Here is a 20,095-nt window from a genome sequence, read left to right on the forward strand (position 1 = left end):
AGTTCCCTAGGCCTGCTGTGGGGGCAGTCTGGCAGGTTTGGCTGACATTGTCACCCCAACAACAGCTACAACAAACCATAGATTGGCAAGTGATAAAGCGATGTGATCTGTGGCAAGTGATCCAGCTGCACATGACATGACAGCACAACCCATCTTGGCTAGTTACTGCAATGGGTTGTTGTATTGTGCAAACTCAGTCAATAACTGACAAAGTGCAGACTCTGTTGTTACAAAATGCAAAGGATCTTGTAACATCTAAGGAAATTCCTTTAAAATATCAATAACAACAAGCAGTGATAAAAATGTTACTTTAAAATAGCTCTTACAGGTTGACCTCTCAAAATATTTTGAAGTACATCAGAAGCAACGAACACGTACAGTTTTAGCTGTAATGCAGAACCAGTTGTGCCTTGTCTGTGAAAATAAATAACTTTCCAATGAACAGTCGGAGAAGGGATATGGGAAGCTGCAGTGCCTTATTTTATAGCTCTGATTATGAAAGTCCATTTACAGGGGCTACTGTGGAAAGGAGGGGAGGCGGAATTTGGTTTCCTCCAACAGAATTGTTGATCCAGAATAAAACTCTGTGTTTTGTTCGATTTTAGTGTAAGTTACATGGGGAAATGATTCAGCCCTTTTTAGCCTCACAACAACCACATTAGGGTAAGAAAGCTCTGAGAGAGAATGAATGACCCAAAGTCTTCCAGCTTCTTTATGAGCGGGTACTTGAACCTGGAGTGCCCTGGTCTTATTCTGCACCCTAACTCTGCTCTCTGCAACCTAATGCCCTGCAGATCTATGGCCATGCAGAATACATGATCCAACTTGCCAGAAGGGCACCAGTTTGGGGAAGGCTGCCATAACCATCGCAACACAACAACTCTCTGGTGATACCACAGCCAGCCATATCTAAGAAACTGCAGGAGTATCAAGGGGATGGCTATAAATGGGAGTCCAAATTGGGCAGACACAAAACCATTGGTAGTTTTTGGTAGGTCAGAGTAGACCTACTGGGATCAAGTCCATCATGCTTTCACTGGCTCCAGTCTGATTAAATCCAGCTCTAATCCAGTGGTTTTACAAATATATAATCTTTACAGGCACTCCTGCATAAGGAAATCACCACCATCACCATGCTTTTAAGAATATGAAGGTCATCTTGTTGATGTTGCTATCAACATAACAACACTAATAATGATGGTGGTGGTGATAGAGATGGAGAACAAGGCCTTCATTTTCTTAAAAATGCTTAATTGTGGGAAGTCTGGGTCCAAGAGATGAAACATTCTGAAGTTCATGTTGACATGATTTTAACTCCTTTCTGCTATTTTCCTTTAGTCATTCGGGCTAAAGTGAAGGAGGTGAAGACCAAATGTCATGATGTCACTGCAGTAGTCGAAGTAAAGGAGATTCTAAAGTCTTCCTTGGTGAACATTCCTCGGGACACCGTTAACCTGTACACAAACTCCGGTTGCCTGTGCCCACCTCTCAATGCTAATGAAGAATATATCATCATGGGTTATGAAGATGAAGAACGCTCCAGGTAACTCCCTCCCTCCCTCCATAATATAGAACATACATCATTCTCCATGAGGTGGTGGTTTGAGTGTTGGCCCGGGGACCCAGGAGCTCCAGGGATCACATTGCATTTATCTCCAACCTGTTTTTGCTCCTGCAAGGAACCCAAGGTGGCTTACATAGCTCAATAACAACCCTGTGAGGTAGGTCAGGCTGAGGATGAATTACTGGCCCACAGTCACCCAGTAAGTTTTGTGGCCAAATGGGGACTTAGACCTCAGATCTCCCAGGGCCCCAGGCTAACACTTCAACCACACCACACTGGCTCTCGGTAATCAAGCTGATTTCCATGGGAGAAGACGCTCCCTAAAAGCATTCAGACTCTCCAAGGTTTTACAGATATAAAACCAGAACCATGAACTGTGCCCAGAAGCTGATTAGTAGCAAATGCAACCCTTCATATTCTGGAGTTATGTATAATGTGCAGTATTCCCCAGCAGTAGCTCAGAAGCTGCTTTTAGCAGCTATTTTCAAAATATTTAGTGGTAACACCACATTCTTGAATCAGCCATTCTCTTGCTGTAATTTTTTGTCCGTCAGTCAAGCCAGTCAGCCTGTTTGCAGTGAGAAAGGCAATCTGCACAGTGGCTTGAATGCTAGATTTTGCAAGGGGCGGGGCCCAGTTCAGATCCTGGGAAGATCATTGTATGGACTTGGACAAGGCATATTTTCAGCCTGGTCCACCTCACTGGGTTGTTGCAAGGATAAAGCGATGACCGAGTGTAGGATGCTGTGAGTATTTGTTGACTGTAGGATGTATATACAATACTAGGAAACAAGGTTTCTTTTAAATATCTAGGGTTGTATTCCAAGTTTGCCTAATTCAAGTCCAATTCATTTCATTTCATTTCATTTCATTTCATTTCATTTAAGTGCAATTCATTTCAATGGGTCTATCTAGGACCAATCCGGATGCAATAATCAATATTCTTCTTTTCATAACTTAAAGCATCTTACATACTTGAAAGGGTGCTATAGCACCATTGCATGCACTAAACAAATACATATAAAATATTTTAAAAAACACATGTGACTCTATCATCACCATCAAATTTCCTATGAAACAACCAAGAAAGCTGTGACCCCTTAAAAATGAGCAGGTTTATTGGGGCATCATTTTTTTGTGGACCAGAGATCAGCACTATTTCCTTAGGTAATTTCATACATGTGCAGGAACTGCTGAGCTGCCCCAGCCCAGCCCAGATCCCACGAAAGCAAGGCCGCTCTCTTCCTCCTCTAGCTTCAGCATGGCTAGTGCAAGCTCGGAGCCAGGAGCTATTGTCTGTGCTAGGACTGCGTGCCCTGGCAGAGCAACAGAAATCCATCTCTCAGTCACTGCCACGGAAGAGGGAGGTGGGCATTCCCAAGACGGGCTCCCTGAAGACAGCATTCCTGACTAGATTCACATTGCATTGGACTGCATAGCCTAACTCTTCATTGTTGTTCTCCTGTGAAATGAGTAGGTTACTCTTGGTAGAAGGCTCCATAGCTGAAAAATGGAAGGATCGTCTTGGTAAAAAAGTGAAGGTAAGCAAGTTCTATTCATTGTTTGATCATGTTTAGCCTTGGAAAGAATCTCTTTTTTTGTTTTGCTTTGCTTTGTTTTGTTTTTTTGGTCCCATCACTGAACATGCTTGTTGACAAAGAAGTAGAACCACACTAAATGCAAGATTGCAGCCTCAGAAATTATCTGTAATCATACTGGAGGTGACTTGGGCAAAGGGCTTCTTCCCCTTTTTATTGTATCCTGTACATCTCATACAAGAAAATGAATTCTAAATGTATACATGAATACATTAAACATTGCTGTAGAGGCTAAACATTACCAATTAATTAGTAATTACCATTTAATTAGTGTTTGGCCAATTAACTACCCATTATATTGGCTATAAAATTTCATACAACTAAATTTGGACTACCAATACAATGTTAGGGTTAAAAATGAACATGGAAATCGAACAGTTTCAGTAAAACCTGTGTCATTTTGCATTTTTCTGTTTTATAATATATGTAAATAACCAGGAACCTTGGAAGCTGCCTGCTGCTGAGCCAGGTGCTTGGTCTGTCTGGCCCAGTCTTGTCAACACAGGCTGGCAGCAACTTCCTAGGGTTACAGGCTGGAGTTTTTCCAGCGTTACTTGGAGAAGCCAGGAAGCAACCATGGGACTTTCTGCATGCAAAGCAAGTCCCCTGCCATGAACTTATATTCTTCTCCAAAGAATGGTACAAGGGTGATTTGATTGGTCCCTTCTTGGTTGTCTTTCTGATGGCCTTCCAAAACATTCTTCCCCCACCAAGTTTTTTGCATATTTTATGGGTTGCAAACCTGCTCTACAGCATTTTGTCAAATTGATGACAGCTGTGGTGGGGCCTTATTTAGTGCTGAAGGGTGGAATAGAAATGCACTAAACCGATATATATATAAATGTCTAATAAATTAAGTGTGCCCCTTTGCTGACCCCTGCATTAGAGCAGGGATTTAATCCTCCAGCATGCAGCTATGGGAGAAATCGCCAAAGCCATGATTGGTTCCTTTCCGCTGGTCAGACAGAGCAGCAAACAGGTGGCAGGTGAGGGACGGTGGTGGCCAGACTGTTTTTTCGGGACAGAATGACCTGGGGTTTGGCAGCATACACATCTGCTCTGCCAGAGAACCTGTGTACCTCACTGCATACCCAGAGGCCCTTTTTCACTGGGGGCCCATGAGATCTTTTCACCACTGTGTCTCAGATTGGTGTGGAGATTCCCCATTCACAGCGGCTCATCTCGTGGTTTTTCTGCTGCCAGAGCATGAAGCAGTCACTCATTCATGCCGACGGGCTAGGAAGGATCACCGGGCTAGTGAATGCCAGCCTGGTACTTGCACAGCTGTGGGCCATGGTGACACCCTTTCTCTGGATTTGATCTGTGCCAGTCTTCTCCCCACCACACTCTCCAAACCATGAGTGATCACAGCTCTTCCTCCTGTGTGATTGTCCTGTGCATAAAGATGTAAAACAGAGAGCTGCAGTCGCAGGCCACAGAGTTTGCAGTCCCTCTGCAAGCTTATAAGCAGGGAAGGAAATAGCCTTGTTCAGTTGCCTGGTTCCACACAGAAAAATATTTGTGGGTATTGGGATTAGGTTAGGGTTAGGGTTACAGTCCCTGAAGTTCTGTGCGTAGCAGCCTTCCCTAACCTGGGCCTCGCCAGATATTCCAGACTACAACTCCCAGCATTCTGTACTGTTGGTCATGCTACTTGAGGCTGATAGGAGTTGAAGTACAGGGTTTGTATCCAGGATCTGTCATCTGAAAGAAAGGGTTCCAACTGAGGAAGCCTCCCCCCCATTCACCCCATAGCTCATCCCATTTAGCAGGGTGTTCTGAGTCACTGTCTAGTGTTTTCAGCAGGGTGGAAGGTGGGAAGGAGGGAGGTGGAACAGCCACTTCCACCAGTGTAGTTGGTCCAGCATAAATCTGGATCCAGCCCCAAAACATCTGGAGAGCATCAGGATGGGGAAGGCTGGTAAGCGGTGTGCATAGTGATTAGACCACTGGACTGGGACTTTAGAGATTCTGGTTCTAGTCTCTGCTCAGCCATGGAGCTCTCTGGATGACTTTGGGTCAGCTGCTGACTCTCAACTGAGCCTACCTCACAGGGCTGGGAGAAAATGAAAAAGAGGCGGATGGTATATTATTATTATTATTATTATTATTATTATTATTATTATTATTATTATTATTATTATTAGAACATTTCTATGCCGCCCCTTGCCGAAGCCTTGGGGCGGCTTACAGCACAATAAAATACAATACAATACAAAAATAACAATATAAAATTAAAATTAATAATATAAAATAAATAAAAAATATAAACGATATACAAGGAGTTAGAAAAGTTATAAAAGAAAAGAAAGAAAAGAAAAGAAAAGTCGCCCTGGCCAGAAAAATAAGTAAATATTGTTAACAATTAAAATGACGTTTAAATAAAAAGGTCTTCACCTGGCGCCGAAAAACAAATAACAATGGCTCCAGGCGGACCTCTCTGGGGAGCCTCTTTGAGCTCTTTGCAAGAGGAAAAAAGCAGACTGCCAAAGCCACAGAGAATCAGACAGACATGTAGTAGGCCTGTGGGTGTGCATGCACTGAAGATTGTGTGTAAATGGTATTGGGAGTGTTTGGAGGAAAGAGCTGGGGCCAGAACCCTCCACTGTTACACACAGAGACCAGCACTGGAAATTAGAGATGACATGAAATGGGACAAAAAGGGTTTGTTTGGCTGCAGTTTTGAGCTGTCGATTGTCCCTTACATGCACTGGTGGCTCTCCTGCCCAGCTGTTGTGCTTGTGTCAGTCGATTGCTCTTTCCATTTGGTTTACAGGCCCATAGCTGGCTTCCCTTAGGCATTTTGTTTTAAAAATAAAGCTAAATGCAACACACGGGCTGGTGTGGGCCAGTCCATTAGCACTGTTCATAAGATCTCTGAGCTGGCCTGATCAAAGAAAGGCTGAAAGGGAAAAGGGCCATCTTGAAAAATTGTGTGCATGATGCATCTTGCATTTCTAATAATGCCTTAGGAGGTAGTCTTACAAATATCTGTGCATGGGTGTACAAATCATTCAGTGGCTTTCGCCAAAGTTGGAACTAGTGTTGGTTTAGGTAGGCACATGCATACAATGTAAACTAAATTAACACCCCTGCTGTCCCCATCTCCATGCATGTGCAAAACAGGGCTTGCAGGATTACGGATTCAAGATAAAAGTGTGTCTTTTGAAATGACACATCTCCCACCTACAGTTTGAAACTCAGAAATAGTAGTGAAACATGCAATATAAAGTCTTGTTTCTATCTTGCAAATCATACTGTCAGTTTTTGATTGGAAGAAAGCACTTGTTGCAAAATAATGGGATTTAATTTGGTGCAGGTAATTAAGGCTGCTGTATAAACTACTTGTTAAGGATGCTTTATATGAAATCAGAAGTACATACAAAGCAAATGAAGAATATAGCTAATTCAAAGGTAAAAATAAAGGGTTGAATGATATGAATTTATTTGTCAATACAGCATTGAACAATTACCCAGTTCAAACATGCTGGCAACAAATTATGGGTTAATCAACCAATTATTTGCTACTTTACTTGTCAATTCCATCACCATTCTGCATATGCAACCTCATATCAGTCTAACTGGAGGTTGCTCCATGACATCTGAACCCAGCCCATATCAGTTAATTATGGGTTAAACCATCTGCAGTTAATGGATGGTTTGTTCTTTGGGTAACCTATACAGTCTGTGTTTGGCCATTATGGCCAATCGGAGGCTCCATGTGTAAAATGACAGTGGTACACACCACAACACAAATTGTGGGTAAGTTAATGCAGATTCTGCCACATTTACATGTGAAGAGCTTTTAGTTATCATGTGACAATTTCCTCTTTTTCTCCAAAAGTGACCAGCCATAAGCCATAAAAATAGTCTTGTGTGTATTGCATTTGGAATATATTGCAAAGGAACAGATGAGATCTATGCTAAGATTTTAATAGGTTCTAATTAGATAGGACTGCTATAGTACCAGGGCCTTATGGTGGGGCAGGGGAGGAAAGGGAGTGAGCTAGTGTTGACTGGCCTATCCATTTTTCCTTCTCTGTCTGCCAGAGCCAAGTCTTTGCAACATTACTAGAGCTCCGTGACTGAAAACAGAAACGGGGAGAGGGCAGAGACACCCATGCTGAGACAAGCCTGCTGCTCGCTCCAGCCAGGATGCAGCCAGTGCTTCTTGCAAAGCATGCTTTCAAACGAAAACTAAAGCTATGAAGTTGTGGCTGCGTTCCAGTCCATATCTGCTCACTATGATAAGTCATAGAATAGCTTTTATTGTATTCTAGCATAGTTTGCTGTATTAAAAAGATCAGAAGTAGCATGTTTCTGGAAGGAAGTGCCATTGTTTTAAACTATCCCCTCTCTCTCTCTCCCTCCCTCCCTCCCTCCCTCTGCAAACTTGCAGCGCTGGGATCAGAAGCTCCGTCATCCTGGTAAAGGCAGAAATGAACCCGGGCAAAGTGAATCTGCTCAGAAGTCTGGCAGAACCACCAATCCCCGACAAAGGCGCAACTAAAAGGAAAATGTCACAGGTCAAAAACATTGAAATAATCCACGGACTTGTATAAATTAAAGACTTGCCTAGATGGGGCAGCAAAGGAGAAATTGCACTATTGCACGTTGCATTCTATTGTTTACTATGAGGTCATGTTGTAGCTAATATTAGTTTTATCTCCCCCTTGAATTTTCTGGCCCCTTGATTTGCAGGAGAAAAATGGTATATACTATTCTCTCAATATTCGTGGATAACATCTGATTTTTTAAAAATTGCAAATCTGATGAGGTTAGCAGATGCTATGGTCATTGGACACCATTACCCAAACCAGAAATTGGTGTGTGCTCTGGACACATACATCTCTGGAACATGCAAGCCGCCCCCTTCAGTTCTACAGAGGGACCTGATGCGAACATGTGTTCCTTCCGGAACACAAACAGTCGGATCAGAGCAGTGGCTGGGGAGGCAATAATGACGTAGGGCTAGTTCAAATTATTTTCTCCTTAAATACAAGCTATGAGCAGTTCAGGAGTGAGACTGAGCCTTTTCTGGCACTCTCACCAGGTGTGTGTAGCAGATGAGCGTGTGTGCCGAGAAACTTTCTGTTTGGGTTCCACGCATAACAACTTGTGTGCACAAGCCTTAGGCATGTGTTCAATAGTCTGCATGTTACATGGTGGTGATCCATATAATTCAGCCTTATCCACCACCAGAATGAAGAGCAGACAGTTGTGTTGTGTTGTGTTTCGTTTCATTTCATTTCATTCACAACTGCTGCACAATACATAGCCTGTGTTTGGGTGGAAATATAATCTGGGCTACCCTAAAATTACACAGGAAAATGGAATCAAGAGTACATTCAGAATCTACTTTTTTCTATGTGAGAAAAAATTAAGGCTAAATGCACATGCAAAATAAATCTGGGGGTGTACTTGTAGAACCAGAAACAAGAGTGTTGCAAACTACTGCTGTGATTTAGCAATGCAGGCAGAAGGAAATCAAAAATTGCGTAACAAAACTATTTTTTGCATTTGTCATTTTACCTGTGCAGTGATGGAGGCTTGGTTGCCCTTGGCGTTCACTGCCTCCTCCCCCACCCCCTTCCTCCCACACTTGAAACCCTTCTTGGTACTATGGAAAAAGGATTATAAAAAGGGCTTCTACCAAGCATTCAGTGCATATCTGAGCAGGCCTGTTAAATGCTGATTCCTCTTAAATAAACCACTTGTATTAAGTCTAGCTTTAAAGCCCTAACCATGACAAATACTGCACAGAGGACTTGCTGGTGAATATCTCCATCCTTGTGGGAAAGGTTGCATAGCACCGTTAAGTCTTGCCAAAAGTTAGGTTGTACTTGCTCGCGGATAACATGTGCTTCCCTTTTTCTTCTTTCACACTGGTTGCAATGTCACAGAGGTGGGTTGTCACCACCAGGCCTCCTTGGCCTAGGCCTGCACTTTGTCATTTTGTCAGTGTCATTTTAATTGTTTTTCAGTGTCTACTTTCAACAGCAGCAGCATCTGACCAGGCAGTCCAATAATTACCGCTATTAAGAGAAGTACAAGTGTACTTCATGCAGCATGTCTCATAAAAGAACTGCAGCCATAAACAGAGACTTTATTCTTACTTTTTGCAACAAATGTACAATTTTTAGCCAATGATATGTATTTCTATTCAACATGTACCATCTGGGCATCCTGACAAGTGGTGTCCTTTAAGCCTTACAAAACAGTGCCAATAGCTGGAAACTGTAATTCTCCCTCCCTCCCTCTTTCTTCTCTGTCTCTCTTTAAAGTACAGAAATATCAGTAGAATACTGAACTAAAATAAAGCAAATATTTTAGCAGAAAATAAAACATTTATGTTACAAACTGCTTTGGCATTCTCACTAACCACTGTGGTGATTCCCTTCAGAAATGGAGTTATGGCTTAAGCAATGAGTGTGCAAACCATGCCACAGAGAACGCGATGCTAACGGATGGCCTTCAAACAAACAAACAGATGAATAAATAAATGCAAATTGTCTCAATGTAGAAAAACCTTCCCGATGTTCTGCCCCAGAGTTCTCTCACAGTCCTGTGTGAGCAAGAGACAAGCAGGTAGGTACAGACTGGATTTTCACTGGTGGCTGCAGGAGAACATTGGAAAACAGGTTTCATCAATTTGGTTAGCTTGGATACACCCCTGCACTTATTCTTCACCCCTGCCATGGTGGGACAGCACCGTAGTGATGTCCAAACCTGGCTCAGCCACCTCTGTTAGCAATCCAACTGGGCACCCTTGCAATATTGAGTCTTTGCTACACATATGTCGTCTGTCATATTTATCTCTTTATTTTACCAATGTTTGTCCCCACCTTCAGCACAAGTGATCTCAGAGGGGCTGATAAATTGAAAGCTGCTGCTCTGCTACTCTCCTTACCCAATTTTATTCTTACAGTAACCCTGCGAAGTCAGTCAGGCTAAGAAAGAGTGTGCATGCAGCTGGCCCATGGTTGGGCCAGTCCTGGTTGAATCAGGATCTGAACTGGATATTCTAGGCCTCATCCAACGTTCTAACCATTATAACACAAGAGACTCTCAAAAATACATTCCTTTATAGTTCATTGTATTTATATCCCACTTTTTTCTTTTGCAAGGCACACATGGAGGCTTGCATGCTCTTCTGCTCCATTTTATCCTCACGACAACCACCCTGTGAGGTAGTTTAGGCTAAGAGTGAGTGACTGGTCCAGAGTCACTCAGCAGGCTTCATGGCTGAGTGGAGACTAGAGACCTAGTTTCCCAAGGGTGAGCCCAGCTCTCCAATCACTGCATGATGCTGGCTCTGGTTTTCCCTTAGAACACCCTAAAACAAGCAGAAAGCTCTTAAAGTCTTCTTCCAAGTTCTAGACAAGCTACAAGGATGCAGCTGCAGTTGGAGGATCAGCTTCTTGCAACCTTTTCCAGAGACTCCAGGCCCTGCCTCATCATTCTCCATTTGAAGCCAAAGAAAAGGCACCAATACTCACCCCGTTGTGCAGATTCGAACCAGCGACCTTTCGATTAACCAGCAAAGCAGCCCAGCAGTTTAAACCACTGTGCCACCTGCATCCCCTATTTAGCCTGACTTGAGGCACTTGTAGGTTACAGAACCATCTCAGAAGCCTCTGTTTTTGTGGCTGACCGGTCAAACTCGGGTCTAAAGATTGAGAACCTTAAGAAACTGTGGCGAGGGTCTTTGAACAATGAGCAGACTGAACATGGGTCACCTGGAGGCAAATTTTCCTTAGAGTGGCAAGATATATTGCAATTCTATTTAAATTGTAGAAACTGTTTCTGGCTTTACATTTACGCGTGTGCATATGCAAATTTTATATGCGGAGACCCATGTCCTCTTTGGCCCTCTTTTTCAGTGACATTTAGCCTTTATCATAGCAATGTTTACGTGGCCACCCAGTCCACAGGTTATAGAATATTCACTGAGGATTTTCCAGAATTTGCTGCTCTGCTGATGGGTTTCAGTTCTGGATTTGCTTCAGACATGTTCCTCTCCACCACATAGGCAGGACTATACTTTCCCCATACACCTCTCCTCTCACTTCCACTTCAACCTCGTGTGGCTAAACAAATACAAATTGGGATCATATTGCAAAATCACAAATACAGATGGGTTGAATAAGGTTGACAAAAATACCTGTGACGGCTGACTTGGACCGTACATATATAAATTGTGGAAAGAAGTGATATTATTGTGTTGTACAGCAAGCCTTCAGAGACACGTGTGTGATTGGGTGCAGTGGGATGTAGGGGAGGACTGATTAAAACCATACTTTTCCCACATCTGGTTGCTATTATTTCAGGGGAACACACATACAATGACAATCTCTGTGGATAATTGACATGGTGCTGCTCCAGCATGCAGGAGAATTTATATATCCTCAAGCATAAAATGGCATGAGGGAAAAGCATTTTATGGCTATCATCCTATCCATCCAAATGCTCATGTATGAGGAAGGAAGGGAGGTGTTCCTCTAGACGGCAAGTGTTCTGAACTCTATACCACATTGATCTTGAAAGTTGCTGCAGTGGCAGTTTTGCTCCCCAGGAAAAGGTGGGTTTGAAAATGAAACTCTTAGAAGGGCTTGCTTTCCAAAGGAAAAGAGGAATAAATACATTTTATTAGGAATGGCATCTTGTATCTTCTCGATAGTTTTGAACAGAATTACTGCGGAAGCTTGACTTAAACCTACATTAAAGAAGACAGTAGAAGTGCACTTTGGAGTGCAAAGGGGGGAGGACTCCCATTCCATTTTCTATCTTTTCTTCTATAGCCCTCCCTTCTGATGTATTGCTCACAGGGAAACTCTGTTCTAGGAAAAAGCCAAAGAAAAAAGAATTTGGGAAGATAGATTGCAGAGTTAAATAAGATCCCCGCCCCCCCCCCCCCCGGGGGGGGGGGGGTGTGGGGGGGGGAGGGGGGGGGGGAGGGGGGGGGGGGGGGGGGGGGGAGAGAGAGAGAGCTTCTGTCAACTTTAGCTTTGGGCCTGTCCCCTTTTTGGCCTTACAAAAAGCACTCCAGGCCAAAGGCAGAGAGCCTATCTGCAACTGATAGGCCCGTCTAAGAAAACCAGCCCTGAGCCCCAAAAGAAATAAATAAATAGCTTCCTAACCTCTGGTTTGGTGTCCCTTATCTTTAGTGCTTCCCTCCTTTACAAATTGCAACCCTTGCACAATTGCTGACATGGCTGAAGCAGAGAATCTGTTTGAAGACATGGCAGTAGATTCCTCCTTCACATTCCTTCTTCCTCCTCCTTTCCTCTCCTTTTCTTCCTCAGAGCTTAGTGCAAATGTAGGAGGTCAATGCTTGCAGCTGCATATTTCCAGGTGGACACGGGGTGCTTGTGAAAGTTTGCAGGTACTTGGCCCAAAACTTGTGCGCAGCAGGGTTTCTTCCACCTTGTGTAATCTGGGCCCTGATCTATTTGTTCTCTTACATTGGTTTAAAAGTTTCTGCTTTTGGTGGCTTTATTATTATTAGTTGGATTCTCTCTTATGAAAAGAGGACTTTTTAAAGTCAAGGAATAGAGGGCAGGATCAAGCCATTTTTGTAAGAGGTGCATTCTGTGTCTTTTCGTTACTTTTGAAAAATTGCTGCTGAAGCTTGACAGATGTTTAGCACTACATCTATGCGTTCTGCTTCTTTCCATGGGTTATTTAAAATGAATCCAGCAGAAATAAAACATAGTTCACTGGAATGGCTGCCAAAACCACCTAATCCTATACTGACCTGCATGGTGGCACAGGCTTACTAACAGGAAGAGTGTTGATCTTTTGTTCTCCTCCTCCAAGTTCAGGCTGAGTCTGGGCAGGGGGAGCCTTCAGCAAGATGCTTTCGGCGAGCTTTCTCCCTGCCTCCTCGTTCCTGCCCTCACTCCCCCTTCCTCTGGACCAAATCAGTACAAAAACTCGAAGGGCGCATGCCAGGCCAGTGAAAGATGCTGCCATACCTGTTCACTCTTACCTGTTCAGGTGTGGCTAGAGAACAGGTAACCATAGCATGGAAGAGAAGCATTCTGTGACCAGCAGGCTTGGGGTGCCATGGACCACTGGCAGGGGCCGAGGCTTTGATAAGCACTCAGCAACACCCGCTTCTGGTGACAATCCTACTTAATCCTTCCCATGTTTAGGCTGTAGTCCCATACACTGAGGGCTGAAGCAATATGATTTTTTCTTACATGCTGAAATGGTAATCTGTAGAGAGAGAAAAAAATGGAGAGGGACAGAGAAAGACAATTTGTGTGCCTATGGGCATGCATGTTAGCCAGGGCCAAGGCAGGTTTCTCACACATTTGCTCCTCACTCAGTTCATTAATCTATAGAGAGCTATGACTATCAACCACTCAGGCACGTCCTGTTAGCGTAGTTTCTCCTGAGCTGGTGCCTTTCAGATGTTTTAGTCAACACTATCCATCATCCCTGATCACTGGTCAGCTGGCTGGGGCTGATGGGAGTTGTATTTTGCAATCTCTTGAAGCAGCTTGGGGAAGGGTGAGTAAAAGGAGAGCTTCACATGGGGGTTTCTGCACTACAGTGGCTGAGGAGAGAGAGCAGCTGCACACATTCCATCTTTGACGCATGCCATTTATCTCGGCAACTAACCTGCAGTCACATATTGTTCACCTTTGTTGACCAATAAAATGTGCACTGTCAGGCTTTCTGGGTGCCCCAAAGTGACTACATGACCACTAGATGCTGTTAAATAATGAGCAACAGGTATTAAAGTGGCCATGTATTTGCATCTTCAATTATATTGGTGGAAATAAGGATTGTAACTGCCTGTGCTAAATAGGGACTGAATATCCTGGAGAAGCCTGCATATACAGCAAGGTCATAAACTGCTTATTCTCAGCCTACTGAATAATGTGCCATAGACAGCACATGCCACCCGCCCACCCAGTTAATGGTTAAATCGTTCTGTTTGTGTTTTGCAGGTGGGTTTTTCTGTTCTTCCATCTGATCATTGACAGAACTGGAGTTGTTTTTACTAGACATTTGTTCTACTTGCACTAAGCCACATGGGCACTTGTTCACATTAACACACATGTACATTGGGGTACATGTGCAAATCCTGAATAGTTAATCCCAAAAAGTGAAAAACTAGTCCTCAGTTCCACAGAAGAAGCGACCAGTCTCTGGCAGAATTTGCATATCAATTCCTAAAAATCCAGACTCATTTGGCTCTGTTGCAGATTTCTCCAACAACTCTAGGGATTACATGCTTTACATATAGCACTTGCCAGGGGCTAGGCCTGCCACTAGCATCTTATTTCAAGGAATGAGTCTGTCTTTAGTAGTGAAATTTAATATCAACAAATAAGAAGCAATCCTGGAAATAAAGAATAAGTGGCACACCACTAAGGGCACTGCCTACTCCCATCTATCCATCCATGGGATTTAAATCTTACATTTCAAAACATTCCAAGAGCAGCTTACAAAGGATAAAAGAATTACAAAGACCACCTACGCTGCACATGGATTACTGACAAAAGTTTCCCTCTACCTTTGTCAGATGTCTCCTGATACATTGCCTAATAGCCTGAAAAATATATCTCCTAAACCCATTCTATTGATCTGTATGTTTGGCTCAAAATATGCTGAATACTTTTATTAATGAAAATGACCTATTTTTGTAGAGAAATCCTTTAAGTGGAGAAATCCTTTTGTAGAGAAATCCTTTCTGAGATCAGCGGCAGACGCCCTCCTCCAGGAACCCTCTGTGAAAGATGTTAGGAGACAGAGTACCCGGAGGAGGCCTTGCTCTGCGGTGGCGCCCCGTCTATGGAATGCAGTCCCCAGAGAGGTCTGCCTGGCACCGTCATTATATGTTTTTCGGCGCCAGGTTAAGACCTTTTTATTTAATCATTTTTAATAAGTTTTAATATTGAATTTTATTCCCATATTTTAATTTTCAGCCAGAGTGGGTCATCAGTTTATTTATATTGTTTATGTACTTTGGAATTTTATTTGTGTAAGCCATCCTGAGGCTTTCGCAAAGGACAGCATACAAATATCTTAAATAAATAAGTGGGTTTAATCCCTCTTGATTTTGCAATACAATGGGGAAGTCCTTTCTGTAGGCTTCTTTGCTCTCCCGTAATCTGGAGAGATCTAGGTATGCCTGTGGACATTGGTTGGGAATTGCAGTCAAGCACATTTTGGCTATAACATTAAGGAAGTTTCCCAGCAGTGACAGCTGTTCAATGGACTGCCTTGGGAAGTAGAGGTGTTTAAGCAGAGGTTGGATGGCCATCTGGCAGGGATGCTGTAGGTTTGACCCGCATTATACAGCCTGCATTGAACATAGTATTGGACTAAGTGATCTTCAGGGACCAGTCCAACTATGTATTTCAGTCTTTCTGATGCACTTCTTAAGTGCCAGCCTTAAGTCAAGTCCAGCAGAATTGCGAAGAATAATGGTGACACTGGAAAGAAGCCACTGCTTCTAGTTTGGTGTGGCACACATTGAAGTGAGATGGAACATGCCAAAACTGAATTTGTACACTCAATTATTTTTAAATTCACCAAAGGGCCCAACATATTCTGTGTGTATTCCTTGATACATACAGAAGACTTATGCGATTACAAGTTTAAACACAAAATAGTTGATTTGTTTCACAGAGAGTTATGTCCTTCCCTATGCAGCTACCTTCAATGTGGGCAGGAACATTCTTTATTTCACCAAGCCAAAAACAAAAGTACTGAGACTGGATTCAGAAGGGATGTTTTCTTGCAATTTCCTAATTTTTGTAATTCAGGGATATATCCTCATCAATGCCTATTCATTGTAAAACAGCCAATTATTCCCAGATACCTTCAGACTACTTTATAAACCACATGCTTGAGCAGGAAAAATTAATTCTAATAATGAGGATTATTTCAAGCATGATGGTTGTTATGCATACCACTTCTCCTAGAGTCACTGTATCTGGATTTTAAGTATGTTTGGAGTATGATTTAATGATTTTGAGAGTGGCCTGTTTTGTTTTTTAAACGCACAGTGTTTCTATTGTTGGTTTGAGCGAGGAAAAATTAGATCAGAGGCAGGCTTGTGGGAGCTGCTTTGTGACTTTTTTTTACTAGAATCCTTAGATCCAGCCATAGCCTGGTGCAAAAACATATACTTAGAATTAAAAAGCTCTGAGCCCAAGAATGTGTTTTACATACCAGAACTGAAAGGGGTCTATGATCCTTCCACACATACAAATCCACTCCTGCTTTTGCCATGCTCTTCATGTCAGCATAATTTATTTTGGAGGGAAGTGTAACTTTGTTAATGCTATTGCCCAACAATTGGGAAGCAGAAATTGTACCTCAAATAGCTGTCCTCCATAGGACAGATTTTACCCAGGACTCCTCAAAACACCAGCTGCTACTACCTGATTCAAAAAGAGTATGTGTGTGTGTGTGTGTCTTTTTTCACATCCTTAGCATGTGGGGTGAATTCTTCAATGTCACCCAGAACGGAACATAGTTATCTGAAAGTATACGCTTTGTTTTAACAGCTCAACGATAACACAAATACGGTCATAGTAACACTAATTCTTTAAAAAAAAAAAAACCTCAACCCTGCTTTCAATAGCTTCTCCCCCTTGCTGCAAATTCATAACTTGTCTCTGATTGTATTCACTTAAAGTTCATTCTATCCATGAGGCTGGGACACACCAGGAGTTACGAAACTTTTTCCCTTAATTTATGGGATTGTTCCGTTAACTAACTCCAGTCCCTAATTCCGCTCACTAACACCCTGTTTTCTTTATTTTCCCCCAGCTCCTGCTAATGGAGTTTCCTGCAACTCCCACTTCTGCCCCAGACTGCAGCCTGCTCTCAGCTGCCAAGCATCCCCTCCACTCACTCCTCTGTTACCCTGCCTCCTTCAATCATCTGAATCTGATATCTCATGATGAACAAAAGAGGGGATAATTGTGCATGGTGCCAGCCATTAGGACAGCCACATATTTAAACTCTACCACATAACAACTTATACAATCAGAGGTTTTTCACTCTTTCACAGGTAATAATATCTGAATTAAAGCCCTGTACAGCCAACACCAGCAAAGAAGCTTGCTTGCTGTTTGTTCCTGGATTGAAAGGAACATCCAGCATACCAAATATTGCATTGCTGAACAGCCTAGAGTCTAGAGAGGCTTTTTGCATGAGATGTTTATAGTATGCACATCATGGCTTAATATCAGTAGTTTAAGGGTTTTGTAGGTGATATCATGCCTCTCCAGCTTTGATTCTGTGTCTAACAGGAATTTTGCAAGCATTCTTTATGAGCAAAGAAATGTGGCATTCAATTATGAAAATGGAAGAAGCTGCAATTTTCTTTTGTGTAATTGTGCTATTCCATTACACCACAGTGATATCTAGAGGATATGTAAAAGTAAAGCAGGAAAGCAAATGCTCCTCACCTTTCAGATTTCAATTCTGCAATAAAACCTGGGTAGATATGGAGGATTAAGAGCTGATTAATAGCTTTGAGCACAAAAGCCTTAGGTTCCTCCATAAAAGTAACAGGTTCAGTAAAGTCTGTGCAGGCAAGCTCAGGAAGAGGCACAAATTCTTTTGTTGTTGCTGTCCAAAATCCTATCACAGTGATGACAAATCTTTTACCTACTGAATACCAAAACTGTAACCCAAAACAGACTTATTTATCACAAAGTGCCAACAGTGCAATAAAACCTGAAAACTTAGGTTTTAGCTTAGAAAAAAACGACACACAGCCAGTCCAAGCAAATATATATGTATATCTCCTTGGCAGCACACTGACTGGCCATGCAAAAGCACGGACAAGTTGCAGCTAATGAGTCATGGCTCGTGACGTGATCGCCTGGTGATGATTTCCGAGCATGCGCATGGCCCCTATGTGCACTCTAATCCGATACTCAGCTGCTGGGGCGATGCTGCAGTGACTTGGCTCACATGCTGACAGAGAGGGCTCTGCGTGTGCTCTGTGGCACACGTGTCAGAGGTTCACCACCACCTCATTTTTCTAACCCTAAACCTACCCAGGTGCACTCCCCTATCCCTAATATAGGGGAAGTGTCACTGCAAGGTAGGCGATTTTGAAAAATCTGTCCTGGAGTAGCTTCTTCTGCACAGCTCATCATTGCTGCCCATGCTAATCACATTCCAATCATCAAAATCATACCAGGACACCTCGTTCTTCAAACCCAAACACTAGCCTGGTGCAATCCACTAACCCTAATAGAGGGGAAAAGTTCCACTGCAAAGTAGGCAATTTTTAAAATCTGTCCTGAAGTAGCTTTTTCTGCACAGCTCATCATTGCTCCCCATGACAATCAAGTTCCAACCATCAAAATAATACCAGGAAACCTCGTTTTCCTAACCCTAACCCTAGCCTGGTGCAATCCCCTAACCCTAATATAGGGGAAAGTTCCACTGCAAAGTAAGCGATTTTTAAAATCGGTACTGGAGTAGCTTTTTCTGAAGAGCTAATCATTGCTCCCCATGCCAATGACACTTCAACCATCAAAATTGTACCAGGACACCTCATTTTTCTAACCCTAACCCTAGCCTGGTGCTACCAGTAACCCTAATAAAAGGGAAAGTTCGATGGCAAAGTAGGTCATTTTAAAAAATCCATCCGCTAGTTTTTTTTTTTTTTTTTTCAAAGCTCATCATTTCTGCCAATGCTAATCACATTCCAAAAACCAAAATCCTACCAGGAAACCTTGTTTTTCTAAACCTAAACCTAGCCAAGTGAACTCCCCTGCCCCTAATATAGGGAAAAGTTCCACTGCAAGGTAGGCATTTTTTAAAAATGCATCCTTTAGTAACTTTTCTGCACAGGTCATCATTTTTGCCCAGGCTAATCACATTTCATTTATGAAAATCATACCAAAACAACTTGTTTCTCCAACCCTAACCATAGCTGGGTGCTAGCCTCTAATGCTAATATATGGGAAAGTTCCACTGCAAGCTAGGCCATTTCTAAAATCCGTCCTGCAGTTGAATTTTCTGCAAAGCTCATCACTTCTGCCCATGCTTATCACATTCCACTTATCAAAATCATACCAGGACACCTCGTTTCTCTAACCCTGACCCCAGCTTGGTGCTACCCCTAACCCCTATATTGGGGAATGCTGCACTGCAAAGTAGGCCATTTTAAAAAATATACCCTTTAGTAAATTTTTCTGAACAACTCATCATTTCTGCCCATGTTAACCACATTCCAATCATCAAAACCATACCAGGACACTTAGTTTCTCTAACCCAAACCCCAGCTTGGTGCACTCCCTGAGCCCTAATATAGGGGAAAGTTCAACTGCAAGGGAGGCAATTTGTAAAACCCGTCCTGGAGTAGATTTTTCTGCACAGCACATCATTTCTGCCCATGCTAATCACATTCCAATGATCAAAATCATACCAGGACAACTGATTTTTCTAATCCTAACCCTTGCTTGGTGAACTTCTTTAACCCTAATATAGGGGGAAGTTCCACTGCAAAGTAGGCAATTTGTAAAATCCATTCTGGAGTAGATTTTCCTGCATAGCTCATCATTTCTGCCCATGCTAATCACGTTCCAGTCTTCAGAACCAAACTACGACATCTCGTTTTTCTAACCCTAACTCTAGCTTGGTGCTCCCCTAACCCTAATATTGGGGAATGTTCCACTGCAAAGTAGGCCATTTTTAAAAATATATCCTTTAGTAAATTTTTCTGCACAGCTCATCATTTCTTCCCCTGCTAATCACATTAGAATGACCAGAATCTTACCAGGACACCTTGTTTTTCTTACCCAAACCCTAGCATGGTACAATCCCCTAACCCTAATATAGGGGAATGTTCCACAGCAAATAGGAAATTTGTAAAACCTGTCCTGGAGTAGCTTTTTCTGAGAAGCTCATCATGGCTACCCATGCGAATTACATTCCAGTC

General features: G+C 42.7%; 1 protein-coding gene across 2 annotated transcripts in view; it reads left to right on the forward strand.

Moving 5' to 3' along the window:
• FRZB (frizzled related protein) overlaps positions 1 to 9,522 on the forward strand; it is a 40,156-nt gene extending 30,634 nt beyond the window's left edge. For both annotated transcript variants that reach the window (XM_044445121.1, XM_044445122.1), the window contains 3 exons: positions 1,339 to 1,543; positions 3,042 to 3,105; positions 7,562 to 9,522. In XM_044445121.1, the coding sequence (XP_044301056.1) occupies positions 1,339 to 1,543; positions 3,042 to 3,105; positions 7,562 to 7,672 (380 nt within the window). In that variant the 3' untranslated portion in view covers positions 7,673 to 9,522. The remainder of the gene's footprint in view (positions 1 to 1,338; positions 1,544 to 3,041; positions 3,106 to 7,561) is intronic.
• The last annotated feature ends 10,573 nt before the right edge of the window (positions 9,523 to 20,095 follow it).

Source organism: Varanus komodoensis, unplaced genomic scaffold (genome assembly GCF_004798865.1).
Source record: "Varanus komodoensis strain SLA01 unplaced genomic scaffold, ASM479886v1 scaffold47, whole genome shotgun sequence".
Lineage (NCBI taxonomy): Eukaryota > Metazoa > Chordata > Lepidosauria > Squamata > Varanidae > Varanus > Varanus komodoensis.